This window comes from Chelonus insularis, unplaced genomic scaffold (assembly GCF_013357705.1).
Source record: "Chelonus insularis isolate UGA/USDA-ARS -01 unplaced genomic scaffold, ASM1335770v1 contig_160_pilon, whole genome shotgun sequence".
In the NCBI taxonomy this organism is placed as follows: domain Eukaryota; kingdom Metazoa; phylum Arthropoda; class Insecta; order Hymenoptera; family Braconidae; genus Chelonus; species Chelonus insularis.
The window spans coordinates 657,921-678,104 of NW_023276401.1; the positions used below are offsets into that span (position 1 = coordinate 657,921).

At 29.3% G+C, this 20,184-nt stretch overlaps 1 protein-coding gene across 1 annotated transcript in view; it reads left to right on the forward strand.

Moving 5' to 3' along the window:
- Positions 1-20,184, forward strand: part of LOC118064123 (cell adhesion molecule 3-like) — a 41,138-nt gene that overhangs the window by 11,229 nt on the left and 9,725 nt on the right. The window contains exon 2 of the mRNA XM_035078544.1: positions 19,061-19,269. Within this exon, the coding sequence (XP_034934435.1) occupies positions 19,061-19,269 (209 nt within the window). The remainder of the gene's footprint in view (positions 1-19,060; positions 19,270-20,184) is intronic.

The following is a 20,184-nucleotide window of genomic DNA, read 5'->3' on the forward strand; positions in this document are numbered from 1 at the left end:
TGGATGACTTCCCAAGGTGGTACAGAGATAGAATTAAGTGAAAATTTTAACTGGAGTGAATTTTTCAGGGATGAATTAAGATCTTAATTGGGTTGTAAAAAGGACAGGAGAATTTTTTATTGCGTTATCAGGTTTTCGTTTATTGCAGGATAATTATTTTATTTCAATCTATCTGATGATATTTTAAGAGAAATAATGTCTATCCTAGTTGTTAAAAAAGGATATATATATTTTATTAATAAAAAGAATTATTCTTAAGTAATGGCTTAGAAGTATCTTCTTGAAAGGAATGATTTAAAATTGACTTTTTTAACGACGTATTTATTAGAGATCTATAATTTGTTGTTAAAAGAACCATATATATATATTTATTATTATTAATATGCATATAACTCTGTTCAACAAAGCGTAGAAAATAGCTTAACTGTAATTCATTTTTAAGTTAAGGAAAGAATAAAGATAACGTTCAACTCACTCTTTACAATTCTTCTTTTCAAGGATATCTCGAATAGTAAAGTTTCTGTCTTTCAAGAAACATTCAAGATTTATGTTCGAAGTAATACTCTATTTAATAAAATATTATGAATGTTATTAATACTAAAAATGTCTATTATTTTCCAATTATTCATAAGAATTATTAATCAACTAATTAAGTAATCTTTTAACTTGATTTATTTTATTAATTAATCAAGTTAATTCTCTCTAGGCATAAAAGTGTGTGTTAACTTTTTTATTTTTGAAGAAAATAAAATCTTTTTTATTGCATAGATTATTAGGAATTCACATCAAATGTTGCGAAAAAGATAAATTGGGCCATTTTCTTAGTGTTTAAAAAGATTTAACTCGCATTGTACTATGTTAATAATCCCTTTATAGTACTACCCGCTCAATAAAATCTCACTAAGAAAAATGTTCCTCTTCTTTAACAAATAATTTAAGCATGTTTCACACTTTTAAATGTCCCTTAATAAGTAAAGAATATAAAAAAGTATTTTTATTCACCTTAAGATTTGCAAATTGAATAATAATGCAATTTTAAAATTCCCTGGGAAATTTAATTTCTCTATTACTCTATAGAAAAAGCATGAAAAATGATAAATATGATAATGATATGCAGCGATGATAGCGTGGATGTTGAGAATAATTGATACAACGTATACATAAAAATAGCGAAAAATTTACGAGCGAGAAATCGAGCGACATTTTAATATTGTAATATTGAATTATGATAGTGAGTGAAAACGTGTACGAAGTGAATGTATATCGAGAATAATAAAGTGGTTAGAAGAAGTGTTGGCTTGTAAAATAGTCATTTTTTGCTCGTGTGCCGTTTACACTTCATTATTTCGTTAGTTCGTTGAGGAGCTGGATGCTCTCTTGCATACGTAGGCAGCATTAACCCCGCTAAGACATGAACTCCACTCTTCGTGGACGTGCTTTTGGTGTACAGAGAAAACCGTCGCACACCGTCAACTCTTAATATCAGTGTGCTGTTGCATTATAACTAACCAGACGCATGACCTGGCGACTATATGAGCATCGTTCCTATAATCCTACCCTTCATTTTATGATTCGCAACTTCTCTATCCCCTACGAATCCGTATATGCTTACGTCAATACCTAGCGGATGGTGAATTGAACGAAAGAAGAATGAAAAGAATAAGATGAAAGCAGTGATATCAGCTTTATATTAACTGAAAGCGTATCATGTAAAATATACAATGAAAGACAAATCTGCTGACGAGTGATAAATGTAGTTGATTTTAAATTTAAAATAAAAATTTATCGAATCTCCGCAAATGGGTGACGTCATATTAAAACAGTTTTAATTTATAAAATAAAATACTAAGATTTGTAGTGATGTTGATAGATGTATTGAAACAAAATTTTAATCGTTAAAAATAAGTAGAACTGCAGTTTTATTATTATATTAAATGAATTTGTATTATTGTCGTTGGAAGTATATTCTTTTGATGAGTATAAAATGAATGAGGAATTTTTTTATAGAGAAAAAGAACAATTCATGTAAATATACGAAAGGTTAACAATTTTATCTCTGGAAATATTTATATTGCATTTTAATATTATTAAAGTTCCATTTATCTGATGGTATTTATTTCTTTTCATGCAATGACAATTGTAAAATAAATAAACTAATTACAAGTATTATCTGAGTATAGTTTATTATTTTGAGCAGCTTTATTAACCATAAAAATGAAATGTTGAATATTTAATATTGAATTCACAAATTTAATATTACAAGCTGAACAAAAATTAATTTTAGACGGGCTGTCAATATGTTCGAATATCAATTAGAAAGAAATTTTTCAATTTGTTCACTGACATTCGAATTATTTGGCAATAAATTCAATTCAAAAAACTAATAACTCTGTTCATGTTGTAAAACAATTCTTCACAAATACTACGATTAATAAAAATAAATAAAACAATATTGATGTACATTTCTCTATCATTCCACAAAATTTCATTTCAATAGAACGTAAATCGTAAGCAGTTTTAATTATTATTTAAATAATAATAAATATTATTATTATTTATGCAATGACTCAATTTATCAATTCAGAGGAATTTGTGAATGTATGTTGATGCCCTTTGTTATGACAAGTCCAATAATAAATTCCAACATTCCAAAATATTTTCATTTTAATTTGTTCAAATTGTTTTATCAAAAATAAAACATCCACTATTGATGTTTTCTATTTTTGTACGTAAAAAAAAAATACCATTGCTTCTTTTCCAACGTTTTTTCTTTAGAAAGACACATTTCATTCATTTACAATTAACAAACTCAACTAATTGTTATAGAATCCTTTCTCAATACCAGAATACAAAAGACCGAGACAACAGAGGAGTGATCCTTGATACTTTTTCCATCGACTTACTACCCCTTTTAGTCTGAACAGCGTCCACGTTCAAATTGATTGCAACCGCACGTGGATGGAAAAAACTGTGATTTATTTTGTCGATGTACAGAGCAGGTAGCAATAAAAAAAATTTCGCTCTGGACACTCGGCAATTTCGCGCGTGCCAATTAAATCCCCTTCGAGCGTGGCCGTCGAACATTAACAGGTCGAAAAGCGCAACGTGTATAAGTTATATACAACCGCCTCGCAATTTTTATTATTATCTTGTTCTCTTTTATCATTTTTAACTTTTTATTCAATTTTTTCAATCCCCCCTCCCTTTCTGCTCGTCTATTCAATTCGATACACAGCTGAATGTCTGAAGCAATGAAATAAACCGGAAATCAAAAGCCAATTAAACCGAAAAATGATTCAATACAATTGTCTCCAAAGTAAATTTCAATGCCATTGTAAGGTAATTATGTACACAATCATATAAATTATAGAAATGAACTTCTATCTCCGGTACATGTTTTGCTTGTGAATTATGGTTCATCATATTCTATCACAGCAATTCCAACGGAATTAACTATCTCAAAAATGTCGAGGTAAAAAGTAAATCATTTGAATGATTGCTTCATTGATTTATTCAATTATTCCTCAATTTTTTAAAAATTATCAATCTGATAAATGATAATGTTCACAGTTGAATATAAAATATGGAAAATTATCTAGAACCTCCTTTATTGATTAATCGATGATTCTATTAATTGATGGAATATTTAAAGAACGGATGCTATCTATTTGAAATCATGTTCAATGATACATAAAATTATAATAATGTCTAAGTGATATTACTAATTACAATAATTGTTTAACATCTGGCTCTAATATTTTTTTTAAGCTTTAGATCCAAAAAAATAACGGAAATGTAAAATTATAAAATAATTAACAACAATTGACGTTTTAAAGTTGGAAAAGCAGTAAAATTTTTCTAGGAATTTAAGATAAATTTTAAAATGTGAGAAAAGTAAGAGCTATAAAGACATTTGTTAAAAATGATTCACGAGTAATAGTGACAATCGTCTGGGGATTGAAGGATTTCTGTTCAAGATTGTCTTTGAACTGTTGGCAATTAATCAATTTTTCTTGGAGTGCCATTACCCTCAGGGGACTGGTTTACAAGAGTAATGACAATTATTAAATATTCATGAGAGAAATGAACACATGTAACTAACCACATAGTTTGGTAATATTTATAATTAATTAAATGTGTTTCAAAACCTAATTAATTGCATGATATGTAGTTATGCGACTCGATTAATTTCCAGATATTAACGCGTTTTAATCCCAATCTTCATGCTTCTCTTTTGATAAAAAATTCACAATACGGCACATTTTTTCCCCTTTTCGAATCAATTTTTTCTGCAATTATCTTGGAATTTTAATGAACAAAAGCTCTTTTTGCTGCATTAATAGCTAATTATCGATTAAATGGAGGCAAATTATCGACAAAATTATCAATCTCCTGGTGTAATTGTCAGTAAATAATGTTTATTATCACTAGTACATTAATGTCTGCAAGAAACTTTAGAAAGTAAAAGGGATGCTTTGAAGAGTGAATAAAATTAATTTTCATGAGAAAATTTTTCATGTAAAATGTCATTCTCTTTAACCTTTTTTTTCCAAGCTTCTTCTAAAGCTCTTTTTTTTTTACTCACGTTTAATATTATCCTAAGCGTCAATTAATTCATCATTGATTATTCAACAATTTAATAAACTGTATATTCCAATAATTTGTTTCAATTTCAATTAAATACAATGCTGCATTCTACTGATAATGAATAAATAATTCAATTATATACACCTATCATTTATTAATTTATTCAACATTTAATTTAAATTTTATTCTAAACATTTTATCTTTATTTATTAATAAATATATATTTTACTTCTAATAATAATAATAAAATTCAATTTCTACATAAAATAAGTAGTTTTATTTTAGATAAAATTACTATCATTGTTATTCTATTATTTTATCATCAAAAAAAGCTTGGCAATAGAATATTCATTACATAACACCACCTCAAAGCAACAAAGTAACCCGATTTCCTCAGCACTAGCACGCAATGTGATTCAACAACGTTATTTTAGGCTTAAAAAAATAAACTTTATGTGTTGATAATGATACCCACCTACACTTGCGAATATTATTGTTTTGTATCCCGTTATATAGTAACATAAGTTGGAGATCATTGAAATGCTTGAAAGAATAATACAGTAAAGGTAATGGGAAGCAAGCGTGTCGGCACGCACGTGGGGCCGGAAGGAACGAGTAAGAACTGTAAGAAGTTAGGTTGCATGAAGCGATAAATAAAAAGGGTAAAGAGAGAAAGAGAGGAAGAGAAGTAAAGAAGAACGCGGAAATGGTGAGATATCAGAGTGAACTTACCGCAGGCGGGAAAAACGTACGGTTGACCTGGGATGGAACGTGAAACGGAACTGCTCTGATTGATATCTTATGTGTCGCTGCGTATCATATAAATTTCACTTAAATAACTTCATCATAAATACCAATGGCTGCTGTTTCAGACCATTGCGTTCCTGCTATGAAAAATATTATTCCCGGAAACATTTATTTTCAATTAAAAAGTGAGTTATTGAGTAATGAAATTAAAGCTGCGATTTTTTTTTTATTTTATTTTATTCCAGTTTATGCTACGCGAGTTACATTAATATAGAATATGTGCGTAAATACTATTGTATTCATCAGCCAAGAACTTCACTCCATTTGCTTTGTAATAGAGCTTTTGTTCGCCTTTAGAAAGTGAAGACGTGGAGTATTTATGACATCCTGACAGACATTTAAATGTTGTTCATAACTAAGAAAACTCGATAGTTTCATTTAACTTCGGGGTGGTAATTAATTTAATTATATTTTTTCTTCTCATGGAACATAATAGACTAGAAGTTGTTCTTTTGATAAATATTTTACCTTGAATTCATTAAAACTGAATTATTGCCCTCAATGTTCTTCATAATTATTTCTTTATCATTTATCTGATATTAAAAATATTTTCATCACACTTTTCAAATTTATTTATTTAATCATCATTTAATTTAAACTATTAAATATTTTCATCAATTTATTTAATTCTACAGAGTACTTTTATTTATCCAATTCACTTTTTCTAATGCTCCTGAACTCGTTGACTTTTCATTTCACTTACATTGTCACAAGTTGTCTCTCACTTTCTTCAATTTTTCTTATCTAATTCAAGATGTCTTACAATTGCATTACATATGACCTCATTCAACATCTATACTTTCATTCCACACCATAGAATCTATACTCCATACTATACTTTTATTTAAAATAAAATAAATAAATTGAATTTTTTTTAACACAACAAAAAGGTGCTTTAATTTTTGTTGTTAATGAAGATTTTTTATAGGTATTTTTTTAAAGCGATCTGATAAATTAAATCCATTATTCTTCATGTTATATGATGCATAAATACCTTATGTATTGATCGATATGTAGAATTCCACAAATGGAATAGTGGTCGGAGCAAGTTATTCAAACAAAACTATAAGTATCGAGAATACGTTTACAACACTGGAAAATACAAGGAGCTCAGCAGCAAGTGATTCTGCAACACGTTTTAAAGTATCAATTATTATATCTTTCAAAAGACCAAGGTGTACGATTCTAAGAGACTATATTCCAGTTGTAATTTAAATATTCCAGTGATTTTTTCTCAATGAAAATAAACATTTTCTTTGTATGATAAGTTATTTAAAAAACCATCAGCATAATTTTTACGGTTAAAAGTTTCTTTAAATAAACAAAAATTTGATAAAACCATTGTTTTATTTGTAACTATTATTTATTATGGAATTGTTCAACAACAGAAAATGAGAAGACTCTTCAAATAGAACTTATTTTACGATAAAACGATTCAGTTTTTATAGAATTTTCATTCCCACTAAAATATTTGAAATTAAATGTCATTTATTGCGCTGGAGAATAACATGTACACTGCAAATCGAAGTGTGTCACGGTAAACACATACAAACATGTTCAATATTAAACCCCGTAAATAAACTATAGATTCTAACACATTCTGAAGTGTTTATAAAAAGGCTACAAGGCTCCATGGTTTGTGTATACCAATTGAACATTAAATACACTTGAGATATGTTATTTTAATACATTGTAGATTTAGAATGTATTGATAAAAATTTATAGTTGTAAGAACAATACCGTACCTCTTAGATTAACTTTCTTATTAGATAGCTGTAGAGATTATCTAGATAGTTGATTGACGATATCTGAAATAGCTGCTTTGAAAAGATATTTTAAATATTGTCTTTTGAGTATTGTGTACAAACTCGACCAATAAAATTATACAATTTTGGCAGTGAGTATTTTTTATACTAATCAATATAATTTGAATAAAATAAAGTTAATATTAAAAATTTATCAGTACTCTTCAGCGATGTAGATAACTGTTATAGCAATCCAGTATTCCTTTATATAGCAGTTTGTTCGTAACAATACTTTTATTCAGATATTTCCTACAACTATAAATTTTTTTCAGTGTATATTTTGTTTATTCTGTAAACTTCTATTATATTCTTCATTTAATGTAAAATTAATTATTGATAACAATCGACTGATGAACAATTGAAAATTTAATAAGCTTTTTTTTTAATTATTCTTCAATTTATTGTGTGTAAAAAATTTTATTTTCAAATTTAATATAAAAAATATTATCTCTCGTTCTTTATGAGAATATTTATGCATGGCATGGCAATGATTTTTGAATATTCTTTGATCTAAAAAAATAATGTTGTTGTTTATTACAATATTAATAACTAGTTTTGATTATAATCCTATGTTTAATTCTTGTTTACTATGCGTTAATATTTCTCTAGTTGTGTAGCAATATCACAGCTCAATTTTTCTGCTGTTCTCCATCTTTTTTAAGTCCCCCTATTTCATTTTTAAAGCCCAGACATGCCGCACTAACAACCCTCTACTTCTTCTATGAAATACTAAGGGTAAAAATGACACAATATTTCAGCAACTATTGACATAACTGACGCGTAAATTCTTCTTAAGAAAACATCGGGTACAACAAACCTTCAAAAATTGACGTACCACAGTATAAAGTCCAACTCTTTATTACATAAAAAGTTTCTCGAAAAATCAATAAAAAAAAATATTCCACATCCGGACAAGTCACCTTATAGAATAAATAGTTTTTTTTTGTTAAAATAACTGACAAGGGAAATTTCGTAACTTTATGCAAAATCTTTTTGTTCCACTCTCTACGACAACTCGGCTGAGTGCGTATAGTCTACAATTGAATACACCCCCCTGGAAAATTCAATAGAATATATGTATATTTCTACTTATTCAACTTTAATACTGAAACTACATCTGGTGTACGTATAGTGTGCTGCAGGATTGTACGCAGAATAAATTTAAATCGGAAATACTCGGCCAATATTATTCGATTTACACCTATATATTCTCTACTTGAATGTTCGTTTTTGTTTCGTTAAGGAGGTCAGGTGACAAACAATAGTTTAGTGTGCATTCAGAACAAATTTCCAAAATAAAACTATTTTTTTTAACGGCATAAAAATATTGAAGAAAAAGAACAATTTTTTTTTACAAAACAGAAGAATATTTGAGTCTTTAGATTATTTAAAAATGGAGAGATTATTCATTTTTTTAAATAAATAAAAATATATATCAATTTTGTTTACGTTTAAAAATTTTTAACAAGTAATATTGAAGAGTATTAGACATCATTCGATGCATTAGCATATTTTAAAATATAATTTATATTATTTTATAGTTTTTTCTAGTATTTTTACATCTAAAAAGACTCGTTAAGTAATTATGCAGAGCTAATATTTGTACGCAGAGATTGAAAAACATGAAAAAAGTATGATCCAGAGTCAGAGCTTAATCCTAAATCTTCTCCAAACAGTCCAGTCTGAAAGTTCAAGAAAGTAAAAAAAACACATTTATATAATTTGCTATATTAGAAGAACTTAACTAGTAAAGGAAAAAAAAAAATGTTTAAAATATGTTTTGATCTAAAAGAAAAATCAAATGAGTAAATTCCTCTCCCTACCAACCATGTTCTCATCATTATTTTAATTAGCTCCATAAAAAAATCAATGTTGCTATTTAATTTTGATAATATCTCATTAAATTGACGTACAAAACTCAAAACATTATCCATTAATATTATTAGATAAAAAATTACTGTCAACGGAAATAATTGAAAAAATTGTGAAATGGTAATCTTAGGAAAAGCAGAGTCTTGGAAACTAAGTAACAGAATAAAAATTCTATAAGCACTGCTTATTTATAACAAGAATAGAGAATTAATAAAAACAAAAGGCAAAATCATACAGAAATATACATGAAAAATGCACAATGTACATTTGGTATAGTAAACGGAAAGAAAAAAAAAATACGTAGAAGAAAATAAAGTCCGTTGAGGAGGAAAATGGAAAAATATGTTTGTCGCGAAAAGGCAGAGAGAAACAATCGAGGTAAAAGTAGTTGGTGCATTTACTATTATAAGAAAGTGCAGGACAGTGGAAGCTCGAGGCATTGGTCTATTTTAGGAGGTTGTAAGAAAGGAGAGAAAACTGATGTATTCTAAAGCCCTAGAGAACATGACGGAGGAAACATTGGATGAGAGTAGGGAAAAGATAGTACATAATTCGGGTGAGCGAGCCGTCAAGCGTCGCTTCGTCTTATCTCGAAAAGAAGCTGGCCGCGCGTTCAATGATACGACATTCTGCTCAGTGAAACAGACTTAGTCCCTTTTTCCCAGTATAAAACACAAAAGTAAAGTCTCTACACTAAATTCAAGTAGCTTCAATAAGCGCATCAAGGCTTTTCTCCTTTACTGCCTAGGCACCACTCGTTCAAAACCGATCAGCTTTCCAATAATTAAATGAACCATCGTTTCAGTTCACCTGAAGCTGCTCGAAGCTTTCCAAGAGTATCATACAATGTCCAGACTGTGAAAAGAATTACCTTCGAACGTACGTTCGTTGATGAGATGAATTTCATCAAGTGGTTGCAGTCAGTAGCATTCAAATGTACAAGGCAATTCATGCAACTCATGCTCCACACATGTACACTCTGTGCGAGCTTATACTCCAATTAACTAGTCAATCAAATTAAAGCCTTCGCTCTAGGGTTGAATTGCTAAATGAAGACTGACATCACCTGCTAAAATACTAGATCAATTTATTACGACAACGAAATTTAGCGATGGATATTATACTATTACAGTCAAGTGAAAAAGCTGATACAGGATACTCGAGTTAGCAAGGGAAACGTGCATCAGGATAGGATGTATGGATGGTGTGCATCAATGTATGTATGTGCGATATCACTTTTTTAATTGGCCTTATATCAGATTTCCTCCTGATAAAGCTAAGTATTGACCATAAATTAAGTCTTTATCTATCACTTAACAAGACATGAGAGAACTATTTCTGTTAATTAGGATAAAGTGGCTTTATTTAATTAGTTATTTTCAAGTGATTTTGATTGTTAAATTAAAGGATTTTTTTTCATGCTCGTTGTGAATCGAGGTAAAATTAATGAGAGAGTTGAAATGAATATGTTTAAAGGGAATTAATATTTTAATATTTTCAAATTAATCAGCTTGGACTTTTTTTGGATGGTAAGTAAATAAAGAAGTTCCTCATTTAACTTTATTATCATGCAATTTTATGTAGAGAGAGCTTGTTACATGTTTGGAGGTTGAAAAATTTAATTACGATTTTGGTAATTACGCGTAATTATTGCAGAATTGTGACTTAGTTTTGAAGATGTTTTTTTTTACATGCGAACATTAATAATACTGAGATAAATGAAGTGAATTTTAATAAGAAATAGATGAATGAGAAATGACAGTAAAAGATGGCCTTCCTTCAGGAGTATTTTTATTAATTAAAGAATTTTCTTTCCATCATTAACATCATTAGTTTTAAAAATAAAAAAATTCATTACTTGACGACTAGCTGAATAAAATAAAAATGACATTTTTGTAGTTTTTCAAGACATTTACCCTGACTATTGTACCCCAGGGGTTTATCTTGACCTAGATTTTTTTATTTTAATTAATAAAAATAAAAGTTTATTATGTTTTTTACTCACGTAGAATTTAAACAAAGAAAAACAATGTCTTATTAGTTGATTCCGTGATTCCTAGGGAAGAAAAATAATAAAAATTTAATCAACAAATATTACTATTTTTAAATTAAATTTCAAAACTTTATTTTTTTATTGTAAGTAAAGATCCCTAAATATTCAGCTTTTTGATAAAAAAAAAAACCAATCCAATGTACTCATTAAATATTACAGAAAAGAAATTTTGTTTACGTGTTGTTCGGAAATTTATAAAATAATTAAATAATATTAATTCCACTGAATTTATCAAATTTTTTTTGAATACATTCCTTTAACGAATTAAATTAAACCATATTTTGTTCATAGCATTTATAAGAGTATTTCACGAATTCTATTTAAACAATTGAATGTGATTTATCAAAAGTAGAATTTATTTAAAACAAATGGTGGTAAATAAAATTGACGAGATGATTTAATTCAGAATAAAAGAATAATTCTCAGCCAATGAATCTATAAATTTTTTGGGTTCAATAGATTTTTGTCATTGTGTGCTTTCAAAGTCAACACGTATCCAAGCGTATTTTAAATATTATCTTTTAGATTCCAAAATTTCAATTCTAAATATTTTGTTCAAATAATCGTTAACTTTTATACATAAATTTTTAATTCAAGCTGAAAGTTTTACTTCATTCATGGGTAAATTTTATCCAATTTTTATGTATCTAGCAAATAATTTTCGTCGAATACACATTGTCTCGATTTCAATGCTTTCTAATGGAAAATTTCAATTTCCAAAGTATTTTCATTCTTCTGAAGTACATTCGTTAACAGTCTTTCAATATTTTTATTGATTTATTCAACAACAACAATAAAATTTGTACAAACGTAAAGTTGAATATTTTTTTATCGATGGTAAAATTTACTTAATTGATTTTTCGTGCATGTTTTGCGATTATAAACTCCAGATACACATGAAACATCGTTTTTATGTATTTTAAAAGTAGGATAGGTCAGCTAAAAATGCACAAAGTTCTAGGAACAAAAACGTTTGTTTACACTGAATATCAATCATGTAATGTATGAGGCATTAGGATCGTTGATAGTCAAGAACAAAGTTTTTAGTACAAGTTAATTAATCATATATAAAGTTTTTTACATTACATATTTTGTGAATAAATTGGATATTATATGTCTGTTTTATCACCATTAATTCAATGGTTTTATGAGTAATTATTACAATGCGACAATAAAAGCATTTTAACACAATAATAATTATTTCTAAAAAAAAGTTTTTAAAACATTTCATACAGCAGTATTTATTAAAAAAAAAAAAACTGTTAAATATTATTTTTTTAAAAATAGTCAAATCATTCAGTCAATAACCTTTAAAAATATCTAGACATTTTTCTAAACTTGTATTTTTATTATAAGTACACGTTAAATTGGATTCAAAATTTTCATAGTACTTCAAGAGAATTATAAAAGTCAATTCAAGTTGAAAAAAAAGTTTTTCCAGCTTCCTATCAAAAAAAAAAAAAAAGCTTCACTTTGAGGCAAAAAAGTTTTTCAATTTTTTTCTTTTTCAAACAAAAGAATTAAAGCATCAGAATATTCTTGTTTATCCTTTTCACTATTTTTTCACCAACAACCAGCTATTTAAAAACAATAGAAAATTTTCAAAACTCCAGTAAACTCCAAGCACAAATCATTTATTTATATTTTAAAATCTTTCTTTCAACATCTTTCTCTCTCGACAATTCTATTACCATTGACCTAACACAAAAATGGATCGATAATTTAAATTGTACCTCGCCAGAGTTGAATGTGTCCTTTGGGAGCAGTTAAATAATATCTCAATGGAGGTAGGGATTGTTGTACAATTAATAGAGAGGCTTGGAATGACAATAAAATTACTAGAAGTTCTAGAAAAAAAAGGAAAAGTAAGAGTAATGGATACTCATCGAAATTCTGACCAAGTGCACAGCTTCATTCGATGCTGGACGAAAAAGATTTTTCGCCCCCGAGGAACATCAATAACAACGAATCCCTCTGGTGTCACTGAAATCCCACGAATTTCTTCGTTTTCCTTTGCAGAACTATGGGATCGTGAAATACCATGTCCCGAGATGCGAGTAAATCACTAGCGCACGCGAACACTCGCCTACTTTGAAAGTTAAGCCCCCTGGTGAGTGGTTAGAGTAAGGTTGAGCTTTTTACTACATTTTACTGTGTACGTAGTCCACCGAATATAAGACTAGACATTCAGTTCATGTTCCACCACTTTTAGGGACCAATGAAAAATCTGCGTCCATTTTCGTTTGTCGAGCTTTTTATTGGTCGCTCCACACACGTGTGCAATCATCTTCTTCGTGGAATGGGTAAATGGGAATCGACCAGACAAAGACAACTTCTCAAATCCTCATGAAGAAGAACTGACCATGCTGGGACCTAAGGATCCAAAGAAATGAAAACGATTTCTACGTACGTTTTAAGAATAAATTTTCCTTTCATTCTCTCTTCACAACTATATTCTCAAATAGGAGGCAGTGGAAGTAAAAGGAGCATCCTCTTTTCCGCATCGACAATTATTTGCCAAATGCCCAAACTATTCAATGGCTTCTCAGATATGTCACTTGCATGAGAATCCAATCGAAATGTCGTACACCAACACACGTGACCATGATACCAAAAGCTTGGATGTATGATGATAATGATAACAACGAGTTGAAAAATATGAAAATCTGGATATGTCATTCAACAGTATTCATGAAAATGCGACAAATATTACATGTATGACTCTTTGTATATGTCGGAATGTACATTTTCTGAGGAGGATTTGGAGAAAATTCTTGGTTCATATTTTACACAAGAGTGTTGATCGTCTTCCGTTGTTGTCTTCCAACCAAACTGAACTACTTCAACATGGTACACACATTTATCTCGTGGTGTTACGACAAATTTACTTGGTATATTTTCACCAAACGAAAATACGTTGTTGTATATAGCATCCAAGTTTTATAATATTGTCGTTTTAACACTGAATAGTTTTAAAACGAGTCATGTTTCAACATCCTACTCGTCAACTTGTGTAATAATGAAGGTCTTTATAAAGCAAAGTTGTAGCTGGTACCAACCATCACACTGAATCTTGTTGAGACAAGTGTACATGGGTATCGGCGTATACTCGGAATAACTCGTAAAGCTTTTACGAGAATCGTATAAAAGTTAGGTAAGCGCCATTCAGGCTGCGTCCACATCGAATTTTGCTTTTTTACGAAAACTTGTTTCGAAATGTCGTATATACTGTGAAGCTGAGTATTTAATACTTGAACTAGCTACATTATTCAAGTAGCTCGCAAAAACTTTGTACATAAAAATTTTTCATCAATAAATTATTTTTTTAAATTGTTGGAGTAATGTTGATGCTCTTTTGCACAACCATGACTTGGAAATTTTAATACACTTAATGCCTTTTAAACAAGTTGTTTATAGTTGTCTCAACATGATTATTTAATTAGCTTAAATGTTATTCATTAGAAATTTTCAGGAATAAATATTTTTGACAAATTTCTCCTTCCATTTTCTGTTCAGTTTAATCAAAAATTTTTTAAAAGAACTGAAAGTAGTTCATCCATTCCGTTGGAAATTCGAATGAAATTTGAAAAATGTTTTGATCGTAAAATATTCCACCGATTAGACTTGCTATATTTTTAAAATGATTTATATAAATCTTTTTTAAAACTTTTTCACGACTTTTGAATTCTTCGACTTGAAGATGTCTTCACATTTCACATTTACTAAAAACAGCTTTCTTAACGAAAGAGGAAACTTAAAAAGTATCGTTCTTAGTAAAGAAGAGTTGTTAAATAAAATTTTATATAAAACCTTATGTTCTATTAATAAAAATCTATTGTTTTCGTTTTAATAGATGAAACTTTTAAAAATTAACTTCTTTTTATTAAAGTTTATCGAATAATAAATTCTATTTATTAAAAATTAGAACTTTGAAACAATATTTTACTTATAACACATTTCAATAAACAAAAAAATAATTCAACTGAATGCACTAAAATGATTACAACTAGTTAGAAGCCTTATAATAAATATTAATTCACTATTTCGCTTTGCGACAACTATTAATAGACTAATTAGTAAACCATTTAGTCTCTATTCCAACACAACTCTCTGTAATATATTAAAAAATATAATTATAAATTTAATAAATTTATTACTCCCTTCACAAGACCCGAATATAACTCAAATTAAAATATGAAAAAACATTCTTCAGAGAAAAATGTTCTAATTAAGCTATCAATTTCAAAAACTTGGACCAATCGCAATCAAAGTTCTACCAATAAAAGAAACTTTTTTTGATTAGTTTTCTGTGAATTACTCATTTATTTGTAGATAATCTATACTCCTCATAAATATTACAGATTAAAATCACTAATATTGCATACCACCAAATAATCTATTTTCCTCATCATACAGTTTTTCTATATTAAAAAAATGAAAAAAAAAAATTCATAATAATGTATTATTAATCATCCCTTCAGTGCATCAATGATGCCCAGTTACTAATGAAGATAATTATGATCCTATTTGATAACCAATTATTTTTCAACAAACAATAGCTTATATCAGCTCTCATAGCAAAATGGAAATTTAATGAGCTCGAGACGAAGTTGATTGAAAGCTGCAAATCTATACTCTACCTAAGCAGAAGTATATTTTTTCGGAGTGAAAAATACACTGCAATGTACAGCAGCTAGATATGTGTATATATATTTTTTTTTTTTATTTCAATTATTGCAGTAAGATAAAAAAGCTATGATTATTACTCGTTGAACTAAAACATGGTGGAAGCATTGAATCGATTTCCAATGGTTTAACGATAGGTAGGCCATGTATCTAGAGTATTTATGGAAGGTGTCACCACACCAATGATTATTCAATGGCACAATTAGTCACCTGACACCGTGTGGCAAAATACAAAACCCTTTCTTCCCCTATTTTCTGTGTGCGGACGTGTTTCATTTCTTCTCCCACGCGCGTATCCTCGCGTCCAACTGAATTAACGACTTTGGTAGGAGAGAAAAGCCGCATTTTTTTATCCATGTATTTTTTCTATTTTTTCGTTCACCTTTCACATGAATATTCGGTTTCATCAGTCGAAACACAGCAGAATGGGAACAGAAATTTTTTCCTACACAACTGAATGAAAGCGAAATAAAAGCGAAAATCTACCACAGCAGCGAGACAAGTGAAACGAGTGAAAGAAAAACGCTGTTTTCACCGGTAAACACGTCGTACCTCATGGCACGCGGTACGCTGTAATTCCTCATTCGCGCACGAGAAAAGTTGTATGTATTCCAAACGAAAGCCCACTTTCAACCACGTTCTCAAGAGCTTCGTATTGCAACGTTTTTTAACGTGATTCACCCCCTTCATTTCTACTCTTACATACAGACGCTCCGACATTCGTCTCTGCAACCTTTTCCACTACCCTCTAACGTCCCTCGCCGACACTTTTCTACGAAACAATAAAAGCTTTCAGCTTTAAAAAAATATAAAAAAAGAAAAACCCTTGAAAACGCAAGAAGAAAGAGGATGGTAACAGTGGGAATACAAGTTTTTTCATTTAGTTGCGTTTCGAAGGGAAGAAAGAGATCTCATTTTGGTTTAGAAGCTTTTCTTCTATGAATGGTCAGCATTTCAGCCAAACGGTGTATTTACACAAAGGTTATGTACATTATTTGATGTAACGGAACAGAAAGTGTGTAGTTTGAAAATAAAATGTTTTTTGAAAATGTGCTGAATAGAGTACTGTTGGGATACCTGCCCTACCCATGCTTTCCATTGGAATAGTTAACCAACGGAAAATTTGTTAAATTGCTACGAGTGGTGTTCAAATTAATGTTAGTGCTATTATTAAGAACAATTACCTGGCGCTCTTTAAAGAGCTACAATTTTCAAGAAATTAAAAACTCTAGAATATTTAACATAAAAAAATTTCTGGGAAACAATTATCTTGTGGTAATTTATTATTAATTAAGCGTTGATGTAATTAACGTGATTTTCATTATATTTTGATATATTTATCCTCAGATAACAAACTAATATTTTTATTTAAAAGTCCGTTAATTTGTTTAATAATTTTTTCTCTCGCTTTGGTGTGATTCAGATTAGTTATGGGGAAAATAATGTAATGTAAAAAAACGCAAAGGGGAAATTTAAAATCCTTTGAAAAGAAGAATGAAAGTGGCTTTCAGATTTTTTTAAAGAGTTATTATTTTTCTCATATTCTTAAACATGAATTAAATGAAAGAAATAAAACTGGCTTTTATATTAACATTTTAGATTTAATGATATAAAATTAACTTAATTAACCATTTAATTACATAATAAACAATTAAATTATTAAAATAATTATGATAATTATGGATAATTTTGTTTATTTATTTTGTTACAAAATAGTGAAAGAATTATCAAAACGGATGCTTATGTGTGTGAATGAGTTAAAGGAAGAAATTAATTATCATTAGGTAATCAAATAAGTTTTGTTTCAATGTTAAATTTTGTTTTTGGTTGTAAATATACTCTATAAGATCTGCTACTTAAATTATGAGATTTAGTAGTCTTTATTTTAATAGTTAATACTAGTATACGAGGGTTGTTTAATAAGTAATAAGAGTAGTACATTCATACATATTTCATCGCAAGCCAAACTTTATGTATCACGAATGTAACTCTAAAAACTACTTTCAAGATTTAATACTTCCAATATAGCAGATTATTAATGGGATGTCAAACTGACAATAAACGGTTATATGACTATTATCGTGTTCAGTTAAACGAGAGACAAATTAATTGATAAATAATTAAAATATACATACTAAAATATTTAAAAAAAGAATTACGATAATAATTTTCTTTGAATAAATTTCTGTCACTCTAAATAGGTGTTAATCAAAATATTTTCATTCAATTTAGTGAAAAGTAAAAACTAAATTATTGGATAAAAAAAATTAAAATTATTCTATGAATACTAAAGTTGGCTTTAAAAAAATTATTCTATGAAAATGAATTTCTTTATACCAAGCAATTCCCTTTATTAAATATCTCTCATAAATAAAAAAATTTTTCATCACTGACAAAAAAGAGAAGCAACGACGTTCGTTGAAACACCACTCAAACAATTTGGTTATCAGTTGAGTAATGGGGATCCCTTTCCAAAAATCCCAACTCTACCCTAATTAGAGAATAAAACTTCTAAAAAAGTGGTGAATATAAAGAATGTAATAAAATGAAGAAGGGATCAGTGATCCAGGTTTATACACTTGGTATTCTCATCGCACGAATAGATAAGTAATTAGTAATTAAGCAGGAGTTTGTGCGCCCGCGCGGACAGAGCGTGGAAAACGAGGAACTGTCTCTTCCCTTCTGTATATACTTGAGAGCGTGTCATCGACCTCATGATGTCTCGGAAAACACTCAGAAGCAGAGAGTATCATGATTGCCAGAGCGGCAGTCTCTTGTTTCTCAGTTTTCGCACTTCCCTCCAGTGTGCAAATAATTACTCCGCGAATCATGGTAATTCTAATTAGTATATGGGCTGATTAGAGAATGCAGGCATTTAAGTCGCTCGCACAACGCGGGAATGTGCTGAGCGAAGGTGGAAGGAGGCAATAAGGTACTCCAGCTTACGAACATTAAGCTCTTATACACTACTACTGCTGGATTGTTTAAGCGCTCTATTATATCCTACTGTATATTTGCTGGCCCAAACTTTCATTACAAATATACTACTCTTGCTGCCTCTATACCTGAATGTTATTTACTATAAACTGTTGTTTTCCTATAATTAACCTCGTCTTTTGAATGCTTGCCCTTTTCACTGATAATATTGTACGTCAAACTTGAGAGAATCACCACAGTCTCTCCAATTAGAATGTACCAAGTCACTACTTTACTACCTAGACTTGTTCATCTAACTAGTTAACCATTGCAGGTGTCAACGGACTGCACAATGTTTCGGTCGAAATACCCGAGGCTGTTGCAGTCGGCTCTACCGTCACGCTCACTTGCCACTACGACCTTCAGACCGACGTCCTCTATGCAGTCAAGTGGTACAAGGGGAAGGACGAGTTCTACAGATATGTGCCAAAAGAATTCCAACGTATTTCCGGCTTTGGAGAACTGTTCACCAACAATGTTGATGTGAGTATTTCTAGATGTTGCCATTTTTGAATAAATAAGGTCAGATAAGGAAAATAGCCATTGGATTTTGATCAAGGTTTTATATTTTTGACGGGGTTCAGTTATTCTGAGCTGGATAAAGGAAAATACGTGTGAATATGAAACGTAGTGGGTTAAGGAAAAAGTGACATTTGAGATTGGAATAAAAAGTAATGGGTTTGAAAAAAGCTTTTTAATAGAATTTGACTTTAGTAGATTATTTTTAGGTATTAATTGAATAAATGTTTAATTGGTTGATTGACTAATATTAGCTGGTTAGATATTCACTTGTGAAGATAAAAGAAGAGTTGATTTATTATTGATCATCTTATCGATGAATAAGAAGCCTAGTTAATATTTAACAAAAGTTACCCATGGTTCCGTGTATGAAAAAATTGTTCTTTGATGTAGTTGAACAAATTACGTAACCACTTAAAATGTAAAGAAATTGGAGTAACTTTCAAAAAGCAGTCTTTTAACGAAAAATCATTAATTTTTCATGAACGAAGGTGTATATCAAAGTTGAACACCTGCACTTTCAACAGCAGCTTTTGGAAAAAATTTTATTCTTCTTTGTAAAATATTTCGTTTCATATTACAAAAGCTCTTGAATTTCATTTTCAATCATTCTATTTATTTTCTTAATTTATTGCGAAAAAATTTCTAGAAAAAAGGATATTTTGTTAGACTTTAAAACTTGACTATGCTCCGTTCATCCCAATAGTGCACTTTTTCTGTGAAAATCAGTCCAATTCTATTACCAATCATCTTTTTTCTCTTAATTTAATTCCTGAAAGTACCTCTTGGTATGTTCTCATTTCAAATTACCTTCACTTTACCTAGATCAAGTTTCTCTAGATCTTCCAATAAAGCTTTATTGCAAAATCGCCCGGACAT